This window comes from Adiantum capillus-veneris, chromosome 6 (assembly GCF_014529385.1).
Source record: "Adiantum capillus-veneris isolate H3 chromosome 6, ASM1452938v2, whole genome shotgun sequence".
In the NCBI taxonomy this organism is placed as follows: domain Eukaryota; kingdom Viridiplantae; phylum Streptophyta; class Polypodiopsida; order Polypodiales; family Pteridaceae; genus Adiantum; species Adiantum capillus-veneris.
Window position 1 is genome coordinate 155,518,441 of NC_140936.1, and position 24,925 is coordinate 155,543,365.

At 41.9% G+C, this 24,925-nt stretch overlaps 1 protein-coding gene and 1 pseudogene across 5 annotated transcripts in view; both read right to left on the reverse strand.

Moving 5' to 3' along the window:
• Positions 1 to 10,024: 10,024 nt before the first annotated feature.
• LOC147456545 (uncharacterized) lies at positions 10,025 to 10,792 on the reverse strand (annotated as a pseudogene).
• Positions 10,793 to 11,497: 705 nt separating this feature from the next.
• LOC147456546 (protein ZINC INDUCED FACILITATOR-LIKE 1-like) overlaps positions 11,498 to 24,925 on the reverse strand; it is a 238,449-nt gene continuing 225,021 nt past the window's right edge. For 3 of the 5 annotated variants that reach the window (XM_086514984.1, XM_086514982.1, XM_086514985.1), the window contains 2 exons: positions 11,953 to 11,996; positions 11,498 to 11,859 (listed from right to left, as the gene is read on the reverse strand). In XM_086514984.1, coding sequence (XP_086371110.1) covers positions 11,982 to 11,996 — 15 coding nt within the window. In that variant the 3' untranslated portion in view covers positions 11,498 to 11,859; positions 11,953 to 11,981. Of the gene's footprint in view, positions 11,860 to 11,952; positions 11,997 to 12,126; positions 12,307 to 24,925 lie in introns of all 5 variants that reach the window. The other 2 variants (XR_015188465.1, XR_015188464.1) reach the window with 2 other exon arrangements.

Below are 24,925 nucleotides of genomic sequence, written 5' to 3' on the forward strand. Positions count from 1 at the left end.
TAGATGGATGTTCTTCAAAAGAAGATTGAAGATCTTCAACTATAGATAAACAACTTGTTTTGAGATTTATTCATCACTCTTGTCTAAACTTTAAGAACCATTTAGAACTTATACAAACCACTTTACTATCTTTTATCACTTGTCATTTGTATTTCTTTTTTGTTCAATTGCGGTATTTTAGTTTATATTAAACAAGGACACACACACACACATACATATAAACAAAATGCAAGGCAAGGAGAATAAAAATGCACCTGAAGATGGAATGGGAGGATTTGCTTCTCAATTCAACCATTCTTTATTATACCTTCAACTCTCCATTATTAGATCTTTGCTAGCCAATACCCACACTATTGTCCAATCGCCTCAATCTTTGACTCTCAATTTAATCTTGCAAGGCTTAACACCCTTGCTTGCAGCAATTGCAACTTTTCAAGAATTCTTTGATAAAATTACATTGGGCCTCCCTTAAACATATTATATCTCTTGAAACTAAAAAATGCAAAACAAGGCTCACAAAGCACACAAATTTTCTTCTTTTTTATGAAGAAAGACAATTTTTATTCTAACCTATGTGTTGTACTACACTAGTGGGCCTAAAGTTATAGTTTTAGCAAGGGTAATTTCCACTAGTTCAATCTATGGAAATAGGATTGGAGAATTATCAAAGGTACCCCATACTTTATATTGGTTGTGTGGGGACCTCACAATGGTATCGAAGAATGATTTACAAATCCCAGAAGAATGAAATATCTTCTTATAGTAGGAAAAAAATGTTTGATATTTAGTTGGCTTAAGAATATTGTTTTCAGTGCTACATAGGCTTACAATTGGAATTTCCCAACGCAGGGATATATTCATATGGCCTACCCGAAGTTTGTGATATTCTCTTTCATGTATGAGACTGCTTGTCAATTCACCAACATATGTATTTTGAAAGACGTTGATGAATATTCTTGACAAGTTGTTTTTACCACCTGCCTTAAGGGTTTAAAGAGGAAGGAGGATTGATTTAATGCCATCTATTGGCATCTACCATTGCATTGAAGATGATCGACTACGGTGCATGCTTATTAATTTGAAGAAGCTTCGTTGGGCTAAAAGTTGAAGGTCATTAAATTCTACTTCTTCATTGGTACAAAAAGAACTAACAGAATTATCACAATTGATGGCAAAGAAGTCTCTCAAACCCAATGGGTTTATGATCAAATAACTAAAATCTTTCCTAGTGATAGAGAACCCTGTGTGTATCTCCTAGTTTTTGGGGATCACAAGGTGTTGTATTTCTTGTTCCTATAGTAGAACCCCCAATATTTTATAGACTCAATATAAATGGACTATGGGATAAGTTTGATTGTATTTATGAAATTGGCTCTTAATAAAACTCGTGTAAAGAATCATACACATGAATTAAAAATTGGCTCATTGATCTCTTTGTTTGCTAAATGTAATTATTATTACTTTACTAGAAACATAAGCTTCTTTTGTTTGGTTTTGAAATATTTAGGATATATTTTGTACATTTTTCCACTTTATTCTTTCCATGCATACAATAGATTTGTTGCAAGTGCTTTTTTGGTCTCAAGTGCATTCAAAAAGTTCTTTTTTTTCCTAATCTTAAGCAAATTTGGTATTTATTTATACATAGAATAGGATATAAATTGTATCATTGATCAAATAGGTTCCCTGATCTGAAACTATCTCAATCGGACAACCATATCTGCACACAATATACTCTTATAAGAACCATTGACTTTGATATATTATTGGACAATATCTTGACTTTGAATTTCATCCCTTTGCTCACATAACATCTAGAATAATATGATATTGATTTTTGATACTTGATCGAGAAAAATAGTAATAATCTAAGTCGTATCATTGATGAAATGAGTTCCTTGATTTGAAACTATTTCAATGAGACAATTAAATATGCACACAATATGCTAATATAAGAACAATTGACATTGTTGTATTGTTGGGAAATACCTTGATATTCATCCATTTTTTACACATAACATGTGGCCATAACTATGTACTTGTTCTTCTTGGGCGTAACCTTCTTAAATGGACCCATGAAGTTTAGACCCCACTTCATAAAAATACCCAATGGTTGTATTGTGGTCAGAAGTGTCATATTTGCTATAATTGGTCTGGCCATTCTCTAACAAATATCACATGTTTTTCACAAAACCTTAACATCGTACATCATACTTTGCCACCATAGCCCTGCCAGTAGAATCTTCTTTTAAGTGATATTAGTGAAAAAATGTCCTCTTGAGTTCCCACTATGAACCTCAGTTATAACTAGCATTTTGCCTTGCATTGGCTCACATCTTCTGAAAACTCCATCAATCCTAGCCTGTATAACGATCCAATGATGATAGTGGATTGTAGGCTTTCAGTAAAGAGAGCCTTATTACTCGACTAGAACCAATCTCTGGAAATCTTCCAAACTAGAGAAAATCATACACATCTTGTACTCTGGATCTATCCCATCCGTTGTCATAATTTGAATGACTAAGCGACTGGTTTATCTCATAGTGATGTAGCTAAAATTCATTGAGTACTTCTGAATTAAAAAAATCAGTCTCGCAATGATTTTTTTAGGCTTATGGAAGATCTTGAGTTCAAATTCCAACAGATTATCATCTATTTGATAAACCATCCTTGATTCACCATCTTCTTAATTAGAAAGAGAAGTGTCTAATGGTCTACATAGAAGTGGAATAGCTTCCCCAACAAATAATGCTTGAACTTAGTTTCACTAAACACCATTCCCAGTGCCTCTCGCAGCTGTGGAGAACCCTTGCTCTATTGTATTTCTCTACTGTACTGAATTTGTGACTGGTAGAGTATATTGGGTAGTCCGTCTTCCCATCAGGCTGTTGAGCCAAAATATTCCCCATCACTATATCAATACATGCACATGAACGTGGAATATCACATCCTAGTTTGTCCCATCCATTGCCATAATTTGGAATGATTAAGCATCAATTGGTTCATCTCGTAGTGACGTAGCTATAATTTCTCCAGTACTTCTGGATAAAAAATCAGCACTGCAATGATTTTTGTTTGGCTTATGGAAGATCTTGATTTCAAACTCCAACAAAAATATCATCTATCTGATTAATTGTCCTTGATTCACCACCTTTTTAATCAAAGAGAGAAGTATCTAATGGTCTACATAGAAGTGGAATAGCTTTTCCAACAAATAATGTTTGAACTTGGTTGCACTAAACACCATTCCCAATGCCTCTCTCAGTTGTGGAGTACCCTTGCTTTGCTGTATTCAATCCGTGACTGACAAAGTATATTGGGTACTCTGTCTTCCCATCAGGTTGTTGAGTCAAAGTAGTCTCCATCGCCGTACCAGATACATACACATGAACATGGAATATCACTTCCTAGTTTGGCTGATGAAGAATTGGCTTTATGCTAATGGCCTCTTTCAACCATTGAAAACTTGCTTCACATTCTAGAGTCTATAAAAAACTTCACCCCTTTTTGGGATAGTTCACATAACGGAATAACCTTTGTCGCAAACATATGAATGAATTGTCTTTAAAAATATATATGCCCCAACAATGAGCTCAACTCAAACATATTTGTTGGTGATCTTGCTTGCTGGACACACCAGACTTTGTCTTCAACCATTTCGATTCCATTTTTGGACATGATATGTCCTAGAACCTGTCCCTTCTAGAACATAAATAATGATTTACAAGGATTCAAGAAAATCTGTTTCTCTTCGTATCTCTCAAACACCATACACAAAAAGAGGAGATGCATATCTTTCGTCGAGAACACAGTAAAGGCATCTACAAATGTTGTCAAAAACTTATGTAGAAACTCATTGAAAATTTCCATCATATATTGTTGAACAATTGTTGGAGCATTACATAATCCAAATGGCATTACTAAGTACATAAAAGCTCCCCATTTAGTGGCATATCCAAATGACATTACTAAGTATATAAAAGCTTCCCATTCTGTGATGAATGTCATTTTCTCTATTCTCTGCTGCTATCATCAGCTGATTATAGCTACTATATCCATCTATGAAACTACACATCTCACGGCCTGCAATTGGAAGAGAAAGAGTCTTTAATGGTCTGAGCATTGAGATTTCGATAGTCAAAATAGACTCTCAGCTTCCCATTATTCTTTGTAATAACCACTATAAAAAACAACGAGTCACTGCTCACTACTTCAATGTAATGAATCTTGCCTTCAGGAAGTTGTCTATTTTCTCCTTCATTTTCTTGGCATAGTTTGGATTCATTCTCTATTCTTGGAGCGTCACTAGTTTTGCATTTGGTTTTAGCGGTATCCAACGTTGACATACCTCTAGATCTATGCCTTTTAGGTCCATATACTCTTAACCAAATAAATCCTTATATTTCTGGAATAACTACTTTATCTTCGATTTTAGATGTTTATTGATTTTGACCATCTTTGAATTTTCTAGATTTCATTCTTTGATTTTTGATCATCTAGCAACATTCAGTCCATCAACTTGCTTTTTGCCAGAGATGCAAATTTCTTATCAGTCCTTATACTTGCTGCATTTTCATTGAAGGCATTTTCTAGTCTTGCTGAATCTGCCTCTCTATATGACTCTAAACTAGTTTGACCAAGTGTGTTTGCACTAGGTTGCCTAAGATCCTCAACCAATCTAAAATCCTCTGTTGTATATTCTAAATTCACTAGTCTTTTCCCTATATTATAATATTTCTACATATTTCTCTGAATATCTTTGTCTCTAATGTTTTTCTCTCTCTCGGTCCAAAACTACCGCATTCAAGTCTATCTCTACTACATGCAATATATTCATAGACACTAACATCCGTTCGATCTTCTTTGTGTCATATTTCCTACACAATTTATCTAGCCTCGTTACCCTATTCCAACTTCTGATGTTATTGGTTTTTATTTGGATTCTCCTATTGACTCCCAGAACGTTTGGCATGCATAATCATGAATGGGTGCTGCACTAGTGCCCTACCAACATCCTCTAACTCACTTTTAGACGAAATTGAGCTGGAATTGAAACACGACTTCCCAGTCGATGATTCACTGTCACTTGAATTCCTTCATTCCTTATGGCCCTTTTTCCTCTTAGCCTATTGTTCTAATTTCAAAGTTTTTTGCACTATACATTAATTTTCCTCATTGATGCTAGTACATGTTGCTCTCTAAGCTTCTTGCTTTTGAATCCACTCAAAAACCACTCACACATGATAATCTTGAGGGCTATGGAAGGTGATGGCTATCAGCCATGGCAAGAGAAAACATGCAGAACAAGAGAGGGAGAGAGAGACAATCGACACAGCAAGACAAAAACACACTATGTTTTTTTATTCAAAATCCTTGTTACATGTAAAGCCTTATAGCCATGCAAAAAGACTTCACTAAAACTGAGGTTGTAATGCATGCTACTTAAGAGCAATTTCCCATGGGCTTTGACAAAACAATCAGTCCAGGGCTTGAATACTCAACAATCCCCCCTCAAGCTCGAACTAGACAGACCACTCATGATACCTCGAGTTTTTGGTATACTCGTCAACCATGAGTTTTAGGTTCACTGCCAAACCTTGGGTTTAAGGTGTACCCAGTAACCTCATGAGAAGTGCCACAAAAATAGGACTTGAACAAAAAACTAATAGTTTGGGAGGTCTTGCCACTCATGTGTGGCAGTGTCTATAACCCGTACAATTTATTTTGACTAGGAAAAACATGAAAAGAGTTGATCTAAAAAGCTTCATCGTCAACAGAAGATATTGAAGATTTGGTGTCTCCCTCAGTCACATAAATTTGATTTTTACCCTTTTGAAAGCATCTATTTGAAGGATGATTTGTTTTACCAAAGTGAACACAAGGATTCTTCTTGAAACGGTCCTTTGTCTGGTGATTGTTGCGTCCACAAATGGCACAAGATCTGATACCAATGGATGGCCGAGATGAAGCTGAGGTAGAAGCACAATTAGTGACTGCATAGGCACTGGAAGTATCAGAAGAACTGATGGGGGGATACTGCATGGAAGACAATATATGCACCAAGAATAATGGGAGAATTGGTACGGGATACGCTTCTTTCTTCTTCCTACAATGAATTGATGATACCATCCAAGGAGGACAACGGATCTTTCTCATTTAAAATGGTAACAATCTAATGGAATTTATCAAGAAAACTTTTTAACAAACAAATCTTCTTCTGGCACTAGGCTTCGACATAAACAAGTTGAGTTTTAATACTCTTCAATCTGTTAACTAAAGATATAATTTTTTCATCATCACGCATAACAAGAGAGTACAACTCCATCTTTAGACTCATCATTGAATACTTAGCTTTAGCACCAAAAACCTTTGTAGCTGTATCTACACAACGTTGGCAAATTGCATGTCATCCAGATAATGAATAAAATCATCTTCGAGAGATGTTAGAATAATATCTAATGCTTGCTCTTCCTTGCACTGTTGCTCAGCAGATAACGCTCTGGTAACTGCAGCCGATGTGCCAGCTTCGTCAGTTGACAGAGGCTTGACCATGCTCCAAAGATTCTTTCGCATAAGATATCCCTTCACTTTGATTTTCTAGGTGTGGAAGCCGGATCCATTAAACTTATCCGACTTTAGATGCTGTATTGAAGTGCCTTTTGCTGGGTACAATTACCATTGCCAAGCCGATTGAAGCATCTCAATATATTCTTGAACCAGCAGCAATTTGCTACACCTTCGCTTTTCAAAACTACGAGTCGTCTTAAGATACCCTTTTGTTTTAATGATGTTCGAATTGTAGCTTGTAAATTATGAGCAACAACTTGCCAATGTGCTGCCAATCTAGAAGACACAGCAAGCCAAAAACACGCTATGTTTTTTTATCTCAAATCCTCATTACATATAAATCCTTATAGCTAGGCAAAAAGACTTCACTAAAACTGAGGTTGTAATGCATGCTACTTAAGAGCAATTTCCCATGGGCTTGGACAGACCAATCGATCCAAGGCTTGAATACTCAACAACGCATTCTCTGGAGGAGGTTTATTAATTGTCTGGTAAGCTCAGTAATCTCTTCTCATCGCTTCTCATTGACAACTTGCCTTATTTAAACTTGTCCAACTCGTAGAGAATGTCTTCATCCCCATGGTTCTCACTCTACTCTAGAAGAAATGCCTTCTTCAGCTTGATATGGGTTTGAAGTTTGCATGTTGGATAATGGTAATACCATTTCCTAACCGCATCCTTCAAAGTTTATCAAAAGTATTTTCCCAAATCATTTTCATTGATATCTTTTAGATCTGCATATTATTCGATAGCTTATATGTGCTCATTTGGATCGTCCTTCCTTCCACCCTTAAATGTCAAAAATACAATCTTCAGATCATTTGATCTCTCCCACGTCTCGACTTTCATTGCATGCATATGGGTTTTTCTTTGTAGTAATCTGACTTTCATTTTCTAGATCTAGGTTTTTCTTTGTGATCAGATTTTCCTTCCATGTGCGTGTGTTTGATGTAAAGATCAACATCAACATCCCATATGTTATTATATTGATCATCCCATTTGGTTATAGTGTCCGACCTATTCCTTTGATCTGGCTTTTGATGCCTCATTTCTTTTCCTCTTCGCTTGCTACCATCACTGACGTCGCTCTGAACCTTTACGTTGTCCTTCAGGTCTGACTTTCAAGACCCATGTGAATGAGAGTATCTTTCAGACCTCTCTGAATCCCTTCTCTTGGGTTAAGCTAAATGCTGATAGTCATCAAGTCCCTCTCTGTCTCTCCTTCTAGGGTTGACATTTGTCTCCTCGTTCTAGTATTGAGATCCATCATCAGAGCTCTATTCCAATTCTTCAACCACCGTGTTGATATGGTTCTGATTCTCAACAAAGATTGTGGTAGGTTTCCTTCTTCTTATTGAACGCCTTGGCAACATTGGAATGTTCAATTAACTTCAAATTCCAGCTGGGAAAGAAGTTCTTGTCGAGAGCTTAAGCTCACCTCCATGATCACCAAAACAGGAAGAGCAAGAAACTCTAATAACTATTCTAAGTTGAAGACTCAGAGTCAGATGTCAAATCAGGTAGAATGGACAACATATCCAAACTTCAAAAGAAAATAAGAAAAAAATCAAATTATGAATTGAACCAAAAGTACAAAAACACAAGATACTGGAATTGATGTATTTAGATACTAATTGAAAAGTACGACTACAATGAGTGTTGGATTACAATAGAGCTCGATTACAATAAGAGCAACTCAATGACTACAAAGGACTAAAGACAACCCGATAGAATGACAACCTCTAAAATGAAAGCAACAAATCCTATTTATAGATACACGTTCTAACGAACAAATCGTATTTATAGATACACGTTCTAATAGACTGTGCACTGCTTTAGCCACTGGCCATTATTACTACTGGTAAATGCTAACCGATGGACTATGTACAAGTGTCTATATAGAGGCAATTCCCATTATCTATAGTGCCCTCTATAAACCCTTTGCCTACCGTCGCCCCCACCCCACACACTTTTTTTGTAAATCAGTTTGATTTATCTATCTGTGGGAAACCTCAAAGAGAGGAAAACCCACCAAAAAGATGAAGTACACACACACACACACACACACACACACACACACACACACACACACACACACACACACACACACACACACACACACACATGCTGCCTCTTCTCTCACCACTACCATGGCATGTGTATGCGAGAGACAGAAGAGGTGAGAAGAGGCAATCACATCTCTCTCTCTCTCTCTCTCTCTCTCTCTCTCTCTCTCTCTCTCTCCAACCAACGATTTGCGATCTTCTTCACATGGGTCAGATTTCGATCGCTATGGTCTTTGTGGCACCAATGCAATTTGCATATGTTTCATTGGTATGAGGCAAATCCTATTCCCTCGTTCAACATTTTGTTGAGGCAATCGTTACATTTTGCCTTTGACATTGGGGACATATCCTTGGAAATCTTGCAACTCGTCTATGTTTGCTTTTAGCACTTTCATATCACAGAACACTTCTATGTTCCTCCCTTTGTCTTTGAATTTTTTCTTGGGTTTTCCTCGCTTTGAGGTTTCCCACTAGTAAATTAATCAAAGCAAATTTACAAAAAAAGTGTGTGTGTGTGTGTGTGTGTGTGTGTGTGTGTGTGTGAGAGAGAGAGAGAGAGAGAGAGAGAGAGAGAGAGAGAGCATTGTAGAGAGTCCGACAGATTTCAGAATACCCAACATGTGCAACAAGGCGAGACACTGTAGAAAGGGGGGAGAGAGTTCTCCATACACACCAACGATTGTGGAAATATAGCACTTGTGAATGTATAATATTAGAGCCAAGTCCCCCTATGCACTAGTAGAATTTGTGTTATTAATATAATATGCATGACTAGGAGTCACACAAAAGCTTCCTTGAATTTAGCAATATGGGTGTTGAGAGAAAGTTAACCAATGAAAAATTGCCTGTTTGATTGCATGTTCTCATCCCTCTAGAATTTTAGTAGTTTCAATTTAAATGATGTGCTTCCATGCTTCTAGTGGGACTAGAAGTAAAACAAATTTGAATACTCGCTAAAACTACAATTACAAAGTGCAACCGACTCTTACTCCATATGAAAAGGCACCAACAATAAAGCCTTAACATCAAACATTGTTGCCGATACAATAGAGAGAGAGAGAGAGAGAGAGAGAGAGAGAGAGAGAGAGATTGATTTATCATCCACGGAGGTCAGATATGACCTATGGGACCATCACAAAAAACATCACATCGACTTGTTGCTTCTAAGTGAAACCATCAGATACATATCACTTAAGGACTGAGGGTCCAATCATCAGGGTAAAAAAGAAAAAAAGGAAACAAGACCTAAGGAGGGTTGGGTAGAGCCTTGTTGGGGGCTCGAAACTCCTGGATGATGGATTTACCACCTCGATATACTTCCCATTTACCTTGCTTGCGGGCTTCATGCATCTTCTTGAGCTCACTCTTTTTTAGCTTTAGTTGATTTGTTGTCAGCTCCTCATTGATCCAAATCTTTGTCCCTTTGAGGAGTCGAGATTGCCGTAGTAGCTGTATCTTATCCTCTTTGTCCTTGAAAGTGAGAAGGCAATGCTCAGACGGCACTTGCCTATGTGTTTCGTTGATCCAAGAAACCATTTCAGGTTTGATGTTGATTGGTTGAAGGATGTTGTTGAGCTTGTTGGTCGCTTCTTCGAGAGTGTCCTCGACGGTTCACCATGGTGAGGAGAGCCCACCAATGCGAACCTTGAGGGCGTTTTCTTCTTGGAGTTTGTGTTCGCGGATCTCCATTGTAACGCAAGTTTGTACTTTGGCAAAGGCGGTCGATTGGGCTTGGGTTACCTTTGCTTCGACTTCCTTTACTTTGTCAATGGCGAGATGAACCATGGAGTCAAAGTGTGCCTCAAGCTTGCTAAGGCGAGCTTTGAGGTCACGGTTCTCTTCCATGACCCGATCAAGGGCTGCTTGAAGCTGTCCAATTTGGGTTAGCTTGCTAGGGGTTGCAACAACAAGCGCCAAACTCGATCGAGCCCTTACAGTGATCTTTGGAGTGTTCATGTTTGAGAGTGAGTCAAACTAATGTGTGAACAAGCTCTTAGTTAAGGGAAAAAAAAAACCTTGAAGTAAATTTTGTAACTGTTTTGCAGAGCTGCCGGTGACGAGGAAGGGTTGTGTAGACAGTGCTACATGGCATTTGCAGAAAATCTGGCGAGGCAAATCGGCAAATGGGCCGTTCTATCGATTCTCGTCGCTGGTTTGGACAGGATGGCAACGCTGGTGTCGAGGCTCGTTGCTAGGCAGGGCAGTGTTGCTGTAGCCGGACCCCCCCCCCCCCCCCCCCCCCTAGGGCAACCCCTTGCCCAAGGGGAGGTCGAGATGTTAGGGTTTCCCGAGCTAGCTGTTAGGGAAGAAGAAGAAGAAGATAGTCTTTAACATCGTTGGAAACTATCTCAAGAGACCTTAAAGATCTATCCGACAAGGACAATTGAACTCAAGACCTGTTATTCAAGAGGGAAATGGCATAACCAATCTACCACATTTGTGTGTGTGTGTGTGTGAGAGAGAGAGAGAGAGAGAGAGAGAGAGAGAGAGAGAGAGAGAGAGAGAGAGGCATGTCATTCTCAGCATTTTCAATTGCTCTTTGTTTTGGAATAATTGGTACAAGTGGTGTTCAACAACATGTATTCACGTTGAGAAGTATTTTGCTTTGGAATGTTTCTTCGCTCACTATTGTTGGGGTCATTTCTGTGGCAAATGCACGAGTTTGGAAAGATGGCATCTTGGTGGTGACATTCATTTGCTTCCTCGTCTGGCATGACTGCTTTGCCATCTTGGTTATGAGCTTTTGTCCAATACTGGACTTTTAGCCTTCGTGCATAGTTGTTTGTTGGGTGGTTTGACCATGTACCTTTCTTTTAGGTCATCATTATGATTACACATTATTAAAAAAGAGAGAGAGAGAGAGAGAAATGAAATGAAATGTTATATTAACGTCTTCAAAAGGCCAAAATGACCTATGAGACCAATCAGTTACAAAATAGTGAATCTAATACCATGTCTGGGTACAAAAGAACTAGAGAGAGAGAGAGAGAGAGAGAGAGAGAGAGAGAGAGAGAGAGAGAGAGAGATGACTGAATTTCAGTCTTTGAATGCCTCGGCTTCCAATGTTCTTATCGAACCAAAACTGTGGATTATAAAATATGATCTCATTTGGCATCAGTTTCATCTTCAAGTTGGTGATTTAAGGAAGAAGGTAAGAAGAATTCGAATGTGGTCAAGAAGGCAATGAAGGAAAGTCCACTTAAGATTGAGAATACCATCCACACTCCTGCAACCCAAAAAGAGAACTCCATAGCTTTGGTGATTAGAAAAAGAAAATATTAATTAAAAAAAGAAAGAATGATATAGAAATGGTGGCAACCTGGGAGAAATGATACATCCACCCTTTCCTCAGACCAAGAAAATCTGTTAGGAAAACACCCACAAGTGAGAAATGAAACTGTTGATCATAAGTTTTTGTGCACGAAAAAAGATGCTTAAAAAATATGATGCTCGGCAATAAAAGCAGCAGTTTAGCATAAGAAAAAAGCTCCACCGCGAATCTTGATCTAATGGTTTTTTGACACACTTAGTGCCTACATTTCCTTTTGTTGAACTTTGGCTGGGGCATGGGGGGAGGGGTTGCATTTTACTTCCACATTTTCGCCATCCAACTTATACACAATGAGTTCGGATGTCTGAATCATTAGCTTTGATGCAAGCTCTCTTGAATATCCTGCAATGCATGTTTTTGAGTTTGATGTGATTCCAAAAGCTGCAATGATACAACTTGCAAACATAAATCTCTTTCCATGATGTAACAAGACTGCTCCAAAGCAAAATGAATAACTTGAATTCCAAGACATAGGCTACCTGCTATGCCTCCGTTTAATGACTGTCTCTCCTTCGCAGAGCAATTTGGCAAGTGGACTGCGCTGTTACCAGGTTTTTTCCTGGGCATGTTCATGCTGGGTGCGCACTGGTGGGTGGAGATTTGTAGATGCAATGATAACCTCTCAGTTTTAATCATTCTATATAAGACAATATGCTCTCTATGAAAGGAACCACTCCCGTCCCAAGGATATGCAAGGATAAAATACATGGGAGAGGGTGAGATTGCAGCTCTGAGGACTGAGAAAGGAGTCCGAGAACGCCTCTCCGCTTGCTTTGTTGTGCATCTGATATGAATCTCTGCTCTCTGTTGGAGAGTCCAATGTCAATGCCTTCGGCCAAGCAAGCATAGTCTCCCATCAGCCATTGCTCCTCTCAAGGTGATACCTCGAGTAAGCCTCATTCTTGAGGGTCATGGCTCTGGCACATCAACTGTCCTCACTGTGTGCTCTCTTTATCTCACTCATCGCTGCTGGGAGTGCCCTCCAATGCTAGCTATGAGAGAGTCTCGATGCCTGTGCCTCTCTAGCAAGAAGAGGCCTAGGCATCGCTGATCCTTGAATCTCATGATGCAACTGATCGGTCCAAAGAACTCCCGAGAGAGGAAGTGGGTCCCCCCGATCTCATAATATACCAGAGCATCCACATATGAACTGCTCCCTAGTTCTGGCTCTAGTGTGCACAATCTGCAAGTCCTGTCCTCTCTGGGTATGCCTGCTGTCTGCCAAGTCTCCACCTTGAGTGTATGTGAAGATACTTGAAGCTTGCCAATGGTGCTCCTCATGGCATGTGACATGTATATCTCCATAGACCCCTGAATGACTCCCTTCTTGTAATCTCTAAGAAGTGCTCTCTGTAGAGCTCAATCTTCCTCTTCCAATCTGACAACTGTATGCGGTGCAAATAAATCGCACTGAAAGGGTGGTAGTCTCTCCATATCCAGGCCATGTATGGAAAATCACCTCTACCATCTGTCTCCTCCCCTTGGTAGCTAATGCCTGAGAAGCCTCCCAAGCACTCACAGTAATCTTGTCTCTGTCTCTGCTCATCCCTCTTATCTGTATGAATAAACCCCACTGTCTGGAAAAGTGCATCAATCAGCATGTGCTGATCATCAAACTCAGCTCGTACTATGTCATGTGGTACCAAGGGTTTTCTGTGAAATCATCCTAAATAGCATAACAACCTAAAGTCTCTTAATCCACCTCCAGTCCTATGACAAAACTGGGGCCTATGTCTGATTTTGAGTTTGGTTCCGACCCCACAAGTGGGATCTGGGACCATGCTAATGATCTCTTGGTGGTACGCTTTTTGAGTGTTAGATTCTTACACATCTTCTGCTGTATTGCACCTAGAGCAAGCACCATGGTTAAGTTAAGACTTCGGCGCCACTTCACCTGTATTTCTCTTGCTGGCACAAAGCATGCTTCTGTACCATATCTAATCTGACTAGCCTTTCCATGAACTTGGTAATTGAATTTCCTTGAGGTCATGATTCCATATGGGTGGATCTTGGCCACTCGACAGTGTTAGCGGAAACGTCCCATTTTGGCAAGAATCGTACCTTTAGTGGAGAGTTAGGAGTTAGTTCAGCCATATAAAGAACACTTTGTATTACCTCTATGGATTGCCTGAAGTGCTGAATAGTGATTATGAAACACACGTAAAAATCAAGTCGTGTAAGTTATCCTCACAGCATTCTGAGCCCTCTGGACAAACTGAATGCATGCATTGGACGAGGGAGGATGTTGCATACACATGCCTCTAGTCGTCAGAGTGATCAAGAAAGGTATCTCCCATAATTTAAATTCTCTCATAGTAGTTATAGTCCATTCATGCTTATGTATGGTTATGAGCCAAAACCACCTATTTCTGTTGTACTCAACAGGCCAAGTTGCAACAGTCATAGAATTTTTTGCAAGGTATGCAAAAAATGCTTACAAATTGCAAAGGAAATTATGAAGACTACAGAAGATCGTGCCAACATTGAGCTCCACAAGTGTATGCGCATATATTTTCCAATTCCGACGAACTAAGAAACGCTCCGCACTGAGCAGATTCATAATTTGGGGGATACTACTCGCTATGTGCCACTTGAGCCTGTGCTCGTCCTTGACCAAAAGGTGAACAATCAGACGTCTTCCATAGAGTATCTAATCAAGTGGAAAAAGTCAGCAACAACTTGGGGCTCAGTGAGGTCTCTTAAGGGTCACTTTCCTGCTTATATTACCGAGAAAATTTCCAGGACAGCAATGAAATACCATAGTTACCCAGAATGGGAAATCGGAACGGGGAACGGGGAACGGCAACATGCATGAAATGCCATTCCCTGTTCCAGATACTCACGCTCAAGTCGTGTGTTCTCTCCTGCTTTGGTTGACCGCTCGCCCCGTCAGGCCTACTTTCTCTCCTCTCGTGGTCTATGAGTTGTTGATGATGTCATTGATGACGCCGGGTACACTTTTCAGTTTTCCTTTGCTGCTACTCGTTTTGGGTTGGGCATGCATTACCGTCAGTTCTGGAGATAGATTCAGCTCATGCTAGTTGAATTTCTGCCGTTCCACCTTTGGTTGCTGGGGATCGCATGTCTGATTGGTGTCTCCGAGACATGCCTTTTGAAGCCATGTCTGCTAGTAAGGTTTATGCTCTTCTTCTGCCTCAACCTTGGATTGCTGATCATTGTAATGCATTATGGTCGTTCCATAAATCTGATACTTGGTGGAAGAAAGCGCTTGCTACCCTTTGGAAGAGCCATTTGCCTTTAAAGGAGAGATTGTTTCTCTGGCCTTGCTTGGTTGGAGTCCTTCTAGTGGGTGCTTTTCTCAATGTACGTCAAATCTGCTCCTCGCGTTGTGTTCGTTGCTCGGTTGCAGAGGAGACTATTGGTCATCTCCTTTGGGATTGTTCCGTCACTAGAGAGTTTCTTCGTGGCATAGCCGCTGGCATGCGGCTTCGATTCACCTGCATGGTTTTTCACAAAAGGTTTTGGGCTTTCGGCATTTTCCCACCTTCACAACAATTTGCAGTTTTCTTTATGTGGGTCAAATTTTGGTCCTATTGGACCTTGTGGCGTCAACGCAACAACTGCATGTTCTCTCGTGCTGATACATATCGGTTTCAGTTTTTCAAGCTTTCCCTTAGGCAATCCTTACGTTTTGCCTTGGAAGTGGGTGATGTCACTTCAGACATGTATCGCCTTTCTTATGAATGTTTTTAGCCTGTTTTGGCAAAGGAACACGTCTGTGTTCACACTTTTGTATCTGTTGATTTGGGTGGCTTTTCCTCGTCTTGAGGTTTCTGTCACGAGGACGTGGCAACTGCTAACCTTAGTTGTTGGTTTCTTTCCAATGATTTTTGTTTAATTTTTGAGACCCTCTTTTTGAAGTTGCAAATGGTCGGACATTGTATGGCCAATGTGAACGGCAATCTCACCCGTAGAGGGAAAGTTGGTCGGCACTGGAACTCGTAAAGTAAAAGGATGTCTAGGCTCATTTCAAGATCATGTAGGTATCCCCGTCGCAATTAGCAAGTTGGTGGATACTAGGAAGGCATAAAGTCAAGGTGAGATCACCAACAGAAAGTATCCGATAGTTGGGCCACATTGCACTTTTGGATGCGGTCCCAATGAGGATAGATGGTCAGATGACCAGTGGGAGCCTAACGGAAGCATCTCCTAAAAATTAGGAAACTGCTATTTTGGGCCGTGAAATGTGTTCGTGTCATTACCTTCAGTATGACTAGGGGAACATTTTATTACTCTGTTGCAAAGTCAACTGATGCACCAGTTGAGAGATTTTTAAGCAGGAAGCCCAATGCGGAGAAATTGCATGTATGAGTGCCAAGTGGCACTTTTTGGTCAATTTACCAAGTATGGGAGAACAAAACTCGTAACTGACTTTTTCGAGCAGTTTTGGAGATTGATAACTGTGATTTTCAATCATTTCTCTCCATTTTTGAGCTTCCCATGACTTTATTTAGGACAAAGGAGCTCATTTTCAGCATTGGAAGACATCAGATGCGTGTTTACAGGGCTGTTTTGCTGCGTTTTCAGCGATACGCAGGTTTTGGTAGCCATGGAAATCTTCCCCTTTTGCATGTATTTGTTCACAGATGCATTACAGGTCAAGGGCAGAAGAGGAGGCGCTCGATTTATGCTGGGGGGATGTTTCATTGAGAACCTGTCATCACAAGTTAAGAGCTAGGGAGTGCTTTCTTTCCCTCTCATGTACACTGTGGTGCCAAGAGTGATGCCCTGCACGCTACACACTGATCTCTCTCTCCCCTACGTGCAGTTATGTGATGCCCTACAAGAGTGCTCTTCATTTGACTGATGTACAGCTGTGTGGTTTCATGCTTTTGTGCTGAGGCAAGAGCCTTCTTGAGCAGGAACAGGGGTAGCTAACTGCTACTCCAAAGTAGGCACTGGTGAGGGTCATAACTTCACCTTACAGGTGCGTTTTCAGCGCTGTGTATACGCTGTAAATTGACTGTTTTTCAACCATACGGACGCCAGAACCATTGGAAATCGTGCCCCACTGGCAGAGGATAGTTAGGGGACTGTTTGGGGCTGAAAACAGGGCAAAAACCAGTAAATACAGCGTGCTGAATTTACTGTTTTTGGGCAGGAATCAGAGGGTATACGCCAGTGGAAGTGAGTTCCAACAGGGGAATTGGTTTTGCGCAAGTTTTGGGGCTGTTATGCTGCCAAAATTTGGCCAAATCAAGTGGTATCTAGTTGGATATAAACAAAGGATTCCCAGGACTCGCGTCATAGACCCTGACCCAGCAGCTCTCGAGACAGGACACTGGAGGCTATGGGCTTGGGAGTGTTGTCCACTGGCACGAGTACAATGGGACCCTGGTGAGTGGCTATGGAGGGACCCCTTCTCTTCTGCAGACCGCCCAGGAGTCCCTTTCTTTCAATACACTGTTCGCCTTGGACGTCATATACTTGCAGCGCAGAGAGAGGCCCGCCCCGCTGCAGCACGTCATTGGCAGGAGGAGGGTCTCACAGTTGAGTTCTTGGCAGCTTTCTGGCAGAGGCTGTGGGACTCCAGACAGCCGAGGCGCGTCACTTTGTTCGAGTGGTTGGTTGCACACAGAGCCACAACAGTAGGGAGCTGGCTTGTGCATAGTGGTCTCTCGGCCGCATGTACAGCTTGTGACCAGTTGGTGGAGAGTCAGCGACACTGTCTTTGGGACTGTCCTTCGGCCCAGCAGGTGTGGCTACGAGTTCTTCGGCTGATGCCTGCCCTCTCCGCCGCTCGACAGTACACTTGGGGGGCAGCGGCTTGGTCCACCCTCACCGGCCCGGCACTACAGTTTGAGCTATCTTCCACCAGCAGGATGATAGTGATACAGGGGGGGCGACCTGCACTCCAGCCTGCTACAGACCTTACTCCACAGGAGTGGTGCAGTGAGAGAGAGGAGTGCTGGGAGCTCATCAGCGGCCTAGCTCTTTGGTTCGTCTGGCGGGCCCGTTGTTTCGGCATCTTTGAGGCTCGCCCTGTGCCACCAGCAGAGACTGTTCGTGACTTTTGGCTAGCGCTGATCCATACTCTCAAAGGACAGCTTGAGGGACTACAGGGAAGCTCCGACCGCATGCGAGAGCGCCGCGAGGCTTTCCTTCGACTCTGGCGCCCTGGGCCTTTCTACACCATGGTCTAGGGGGTGCTCAGATGGCACTACTGTCCACCTGTGTGGCTCTTCCCTCCTCCCATTTCTTGATCTAGCCCCATTGTATATATGCTGTTTTTTCATTGGGAGAGTCTCCGCATCATGCTTGTTGTAGCCTCTCTTGCAGAGGTGGATGTAGCCCTATGGACAGTTTTCATTAACTAATAGAAGGATCTTTTTCTTGGAAAAAAAAAAAAGGATTCCCAGGACTCTACTTTGTATATTTACCCTGTCAAAGTATAAAGAAATACCGAAAGGGCGCCAATTTTGGGGCCTACAAGTTGTCGGTGTCTGCTCGGGGCATTCTAGCTTCTGAGCCGTGTGTATTAAGTGTTAATCCCCGTTGCAGGTTACCTTTGCAAAGTGCTCTGTATGTGTGTCTAAAGTAAGGAATTTCGGGTGAAAGCCAATGCCTACCGCCCCACGAGCCGGTTTCAAGGTTCCGTTGCTGGACATCAATCACTTTTTCCTCAAGAAGCGAGCCTCGGTTGTTTTGGGTAAAGACACAGAGTACAGGAAGGCGGGATTACACTATGGCTGACAAAGGGAAGGGCATTATGGAAGAGGGTTCCTCTTCATAGGACAAACAGGAAATTCCGCATGTTCGCCCTGCCAAAAAGTGGTCAAATTAGGGCTGATTTTCTGATGCGTTTTTAGGGTTTGCAAGTATGAACCAAGATGAGATAGGGAGAGATCTCACGGTGGTAGATTGGCCACTATATCTCCTGAAGGAGTGATGTGGGTCTGCCAGGTGACACGCTGCTTGCCGATTCTTTGAGGCGATTGCTTGGATTCTATGACGCATTGGTAAATCATCTTGGAATTTGAGCTTGCTTGGTCGTGGGTGGTAACGTCAGTGTTGTGGAATTATGCTCCTTTGCAGAGGCAAGAGCCTCTTGCACAGGTAAAAAGTTAAGGGACAGGTTGCAAGATGCTATGTGGTGAAGTTCAAGAACTATCCACCTATGGATGCAAAGTGGATGGAAGAGCATGTACTGTCAGAGTCACCAACTGTATTGCAGCTTTACCTTGAGGTCTTTGGATTACAGCCTACGTATGCCCCAACCCAATGTTTGCAAAGGAGGGGTAATGATAGAGCTAGCACATCCAATGTACTCATGGATTGAGTGCAACAGCAGTGTACAGTTTGACAAAAGTATGAAGGTCTCATTAAGTCATTTGTACATATGTTTTGATAGTCTTTCTTGCGGATATATGCGATGATAAAAGGGTGCTTACCACAAAAGATCATCTATGGCATGTATTTATGGTATGCAATCGAGGACGTTTGCGATTTCAAGAGGAGGGTATGCCAGGAGGACGTGGCAACTGCTAACCTTAGTTGTTGGTTTCTTCATGGCCAATGTGAATGATAGTTTCACCAGCAGACGGAAAGTTGGTCGGCACTGGAACTCGTAAAGTAAAAGGATGTCTAGGCTCAGTTCAAGATCATGTAGGTATCCCCGTCGCACTTAGCAAGTTGGTGGATACTAGGAAGTGAACTCAATAAATGCATAAAGTCAAGGTGGGATCACCAACAGAAAGTATCCGATAGTTGGGTCACATTGCACTTTTGGATGCGGTCCCAATGAGGATAGATGGTCAGATGACCAGTGGGAGCCCAACGGAAGCATCTCCTAAAAATTAGGGAACTGCTATTTTGGGCCGTGAAATGTGTTCGTATCATTACCTTTTGTATGACCAGGGGAACATTTTATTACTCTGCTGCAAAGTCAACTGATGCACCAGTTGAGAGATTTTTAAGCAGGAAGCCCAATGCGGAGAACAAAACTCGTAACTGACTTTTTGGAGTAGTTTTGGAGATTAATAACTGTGATTTTCAACCATTTCTCTCCATTTTTGAGCTTCCCATGACTTTATTTAGGACAAAGGAGCTCATTTTCAGCATTGGAAGGCATCAGATGCGTGTTTACAGGGTTTTTTTGCTGCATTTTCAGCGATACGGAGGTTTTGGTAGCCATGGAAATCTTCCCCTTTTGCATCTATTTGTTCACAGATGCATTACAGGTCAAGGGCAGAAGAGGGGGCGCTCGATTTATGCTGGGGGGATGTTTCATTGAGAACCTGTCACAGGTTAAGAGCTATGGAGTGCTTTCTTTCCCTCTCATGTACAGTGTGGTGCTAGGAGTGATGCCCTGCACGCTACACACTGCTCTCTCTCCCCCCTACGTGCAGTTATGTGATGCCCCACAAGAGTGCTCTTCATTTGACTGATGTACAGCTGTGTGGTTTCATGCTTTTGTGCTGAGGCAAGAGCCTTCTTGAGCAGGAACAGGGGTAGCTAACAGCTACTCCAAAGTAGGCACCGGTGAGCGTCATAACCTCACCTTACAGGTGCGTTTTCAGCGCTGTGTATGTGCTGTAAATTGACTTTTTTTCAGCTATACGGACGCCAGAACCATTGGGAATCGTGCCCCATTGGCAAAGGATAGTTAGGAGACTGTTTGGGACTGAAAACAAGGCAAAAACCAATAAATACAACGTGCTAAATTTACTGTTTTTGGGCAAGAATTAGAGGGTATATGCCAGTGGAAGTGAGTTCCAACAAGTGAATTGGTTTCGTGCAAGTTTTGGGACTGTTATGCTGCCGAAATTTGGCCAAATCAAGTGGTATCTAGTTGGACAAAGGATTCCCAGGACTCTACTTTGTAAATTTACCCTCTCAAAGTATAAAGAAATACGGAAAGGGGCGCCAATTTTGGGGCCTACAGGTTGTCGACGTCTGCTCGGGGCATTCTAGCTTCCGAGCCGTGTGTGTATTCAAGTGTTAATCCCCGTTGTAGGTTACCTTTGCAAAATGCTCTGTATGTGTGTCTAAAGTAAAGAATTTCGGGTGAAAGCCAACGCCTACCGCCCCACGGGCCGGTTTCAGTTTCCCACTAGAAAATTAATCCCAGAGATTTACAAAAAAAAAGTGTGTATGTTGAGGACAGCTGCTCGCGAGCGCGTGTGTTAGGGTGCCAGCGCTTGTGTCCTCTGTACTTTTGCACGAGCAGTATTCAGCCTAACCCTTCTACTACCAGTGACCTACAATTTTCCATTCAGCTCGTCTGGTCCCCTGTTCAGGTTTGGTGCTCGTATGTAACACAGACAATGTCTAATTATCTCTCCAGTTTAGCCGCAGTTCAGTTTCAGTTAATTGGCTTGTGTACAGTATTGTGATAGTGTACAAAATTTGGTTTTTTTTTGGCTTCCAATAGTCAACAGTACATAAACGCTAAGCTCTCAGTGTATGTCAGATTCTGGTGTGTCCTTTATCAACTCATACAAACACAAAAAACAGATGGTACCTGAGTCTTCGGAAATGGGTGAAATCCGAGCTTGTTTGTTAGAAGATTTTGAAGGTGCTCGGAACGGCAGGAACCCACTATTGAAATGCTCATTCCTGTGCAAGCTTTGATGGACCCAGTGGCGCAATATGCTTTGAATGTTGTTATTTTGTTCTTCCCGGGCAAGATGTCAACTACACAAGATGTGGGTCAGTGGGTAGACTTCCTTCTTAAACGCAAGGCCGTTCAAGGTGTTTACTTTGGTGCCAGTGGATTTTATAAATTTCTGGTAGCAGACACTGATGCCCGTAATATGTTGCTTGAGTTGTCTCCTTTGTTGTTCGGTACTTAAATGACACATGTATTGCCGTGGGCCCTTACCAAGGACTATCAAAGTTTAATTCGTCATAAGTGCCCGGTATGGGTGGAAATCCTCGATTTCCCATGCACCTTGCGCCACTTTCTTCCTATGCTCGCCTCACATTTGGGGAAAGTCATTTGTCCTCCCAAGCTTGATACCAATACAAATCGCTTTTGTGTGCTTTGAGATACCGATGTTCCCGCCCCTGAAGGTATTACTGTCAATTCGGGAGACACACTCATTGGGAAACGCCCTTTTTAACTCAGATAGGGAAAATTTGCGAATTCATGTTTTCGATGTGGGAAATTTGGACATAAGAAATCTGAATGTTCTAAGCCTATTTTGCAACCCCCTCCCTCAGCTGTCCCGCAGCTTGTGGTTTCTAATGGGAGAGATGTCCCTAGCGGCTTCTGCATTGCCTGATGTTTTATCGGTGGATAAAGGCAGGGTCAAACCTGCTGTTTCCCCCAATCTTTAGGGTAAAGGAAAGTCTGTGTCTACTCCTGAAACCAAAAACAAGGGGAAAAAGGTGGACCCCAAGAAAACTATTAAGATGAGTTCGCATCTCTCCTATCGTAATTATGTACCTCCTGAAGTAAAACTTGTGGGGCAAAAACCTCTTCCCTGTAATGATAATCGCACTTGTGGATGCATGGAACAAGGTGGTGCACTCTTACAGAGATGCCGTGGTTCATGGGACTTCTCAATCGCTTGCAGGCCTTGTTGCCTCTAAGACAAGCATGCAGAATACTGTGGTTGAGTTGTGTGCTGCTGATGTTGATGCACGTCAACCTAGTCCCTTCCTTACTTTGCCTCTGTACATATCTCTTGAATGCATAGTTGTGTTAAATGCATTTCATATAATGTGCGTGGGTTATGTAACCCTGACAAATGGAGATTAACCTGGCACTATGTACATACATGTAAGGCAGACATTGTGGTTTTGCAAGAGTATAATCAACATGAATATGCTTGTTTGTCGAGTTTTTCGGGTGTTTTGATTATGATTAGGCATGAGTTGCAGCCACGTCTGGCGTATAATGATCTAGAGGGTCGTTGAATGGTGGTCCAATGCATGATTAATGGCCAGATTTATGAATTTGGTGGTGTCTATGCGTATACGGCCTCGGGACATTGAGCTGCTTTGTGGCGTGAGATATCTTCTTATCCATGGCTTTCCAATGCCCTACTTTGTGGTGATTTTAACAATGCACCTGTTTTATCGGATAACACCACAAGACATTCCCACATGTTGAGCATATAATTGCACGCTTGGTCAGATCTTGTTGCATGCACACAGATGTTGGACTTGTGGACCCTATTGCATCCCAATGTTTAAGGATACACATTTCAAGATAGTGCTTTTTCTACATATCGTGCAAGATTAGATCGGTGGTACATCCTCGACATGCAAAAATTTGATGAGTTTGTATGCAAAATGCGCATAGACCATTCTTTGCTTTTATTTGATCATACTCTCGTTGTGATGTTGTTGCGCTATGGGCAATTACACTCTGATCAGCCTCTTTCTAAGAAACACCTGCTGCACATAAACAATGCTTATTCTTTATGTAACAATGCTTATTTTTCACATGAAGCATTCCGCGAGATGATTTATGATGTTATTCCCTCTTTAGTTGCACAAATGTATCTTGATCCTGATGTTGCTTGGGTGCGCTTTGTTGTACGCGTGCAGAGTGTAATTCAGAACTATGGCAAGCAATACATGTTTCAATTACGTGGCGATGTTGAGGACGCCAAACATATGTATCAATCAGCTCCAACTCTTGGCTGACACACGTTTGTTGTTGGAAAGTGAATTGACAGCCCTTTGTCAGGCTCAGGTGTGTTTGCAGCATAATGATAAACGAAAATTGGTTAAATGGCAGACTCGTGCTCGCCATCGAGCATTTGTGGACAAGGGATGTGCCTCGAAACAGGTTTTAAGCACTTGCATCATTCAAGGGCTTCTCAAACTATTAAGCAGGTTATGTTCTGACCTGGAGCCTGGACAACCTCAAAGCGCGAGCTTGCGAATGCCATGGTGTCACATTTTAGGAATGTTTTTGCCGCCCCCCCTGCGACATTTGCTGAAATTATTAATGCACACAAAATTTTGTTATCTACAGTGCATTCAGTTGTCCTGCCTCATGATGCTTTGGCCATGGAGGCGGATTTTACAGAAAATGAATTGCACTCGGCATTGCTTGCTCTTGGAAGATGGCGTTCACCAGGCTGGGACGAGCTCACTGTGAAATTTTTCATCTCCTTCTGGGAGCCTCTGAAAGAACCTTTGCTTTACATGATGAACATTGCAAGGGCGAAACAATGTTTGCTGATGTCTTGGAAAGAGGGTTTGCTGAAGATATTGCCCAAACAAGCGTTTGTGAGGAGTTCTCGCATTGGCGGCCGATAACTCTTATGCCGGTTATATGTAAAATCTTGGCTAAAATCAGTGTGAACCGTATCAAGGAACCTCTTATGGCTGGTATCCATTCTGCGCAGTATGGCTTTATTCCTCGTCGCCAGATTTTGGATAATCTGGCTAATGTATTGATTGGAATGGAATATGCAAAGTATACCCAGCAGGATGTTCTTGTGATGCAGGTAGACATTGAAAAGGCTTTCGATACGGTACAATGGGATTTCATTGCTGCCACCATGCGGGCCCTTGGATTTGGTCCTAAGATGGTCAATGTGGTATACTTCTTGTATGCTCACAGTATATCTTCACGCCTCCTTGATGGGGAGCTGACAGAACCTTGGCCTCTCGGATGCTCTATGAGACAGGGTTGCCCGCTTAGCGCCTTGTTGTATGCCATTACCACTCACCCCTTGTTATTGTATTTGGATCATTTGACTTCACTCGGTCGTCTTCATGGGCTGAAATTACCTAACGGGGAAGACTTTGCACGGCAGGCCTATGCTGATGATTCGTTGTTCATGCCCCGCAATAACCAAAATGATGTGCATGAAATTATGCAAGCATTAGATACATTTGGCTTGGCTACAGGCCTTAAAGTTAACTTTCACAAATCCAAACTCTTGCCTCTGGATGTTTGTGACTGGGTCATGCTACGATTGAATGTCAAATTGCACTACTGGAAACTAGTTGTCTACATGGCCGCTACATGTTC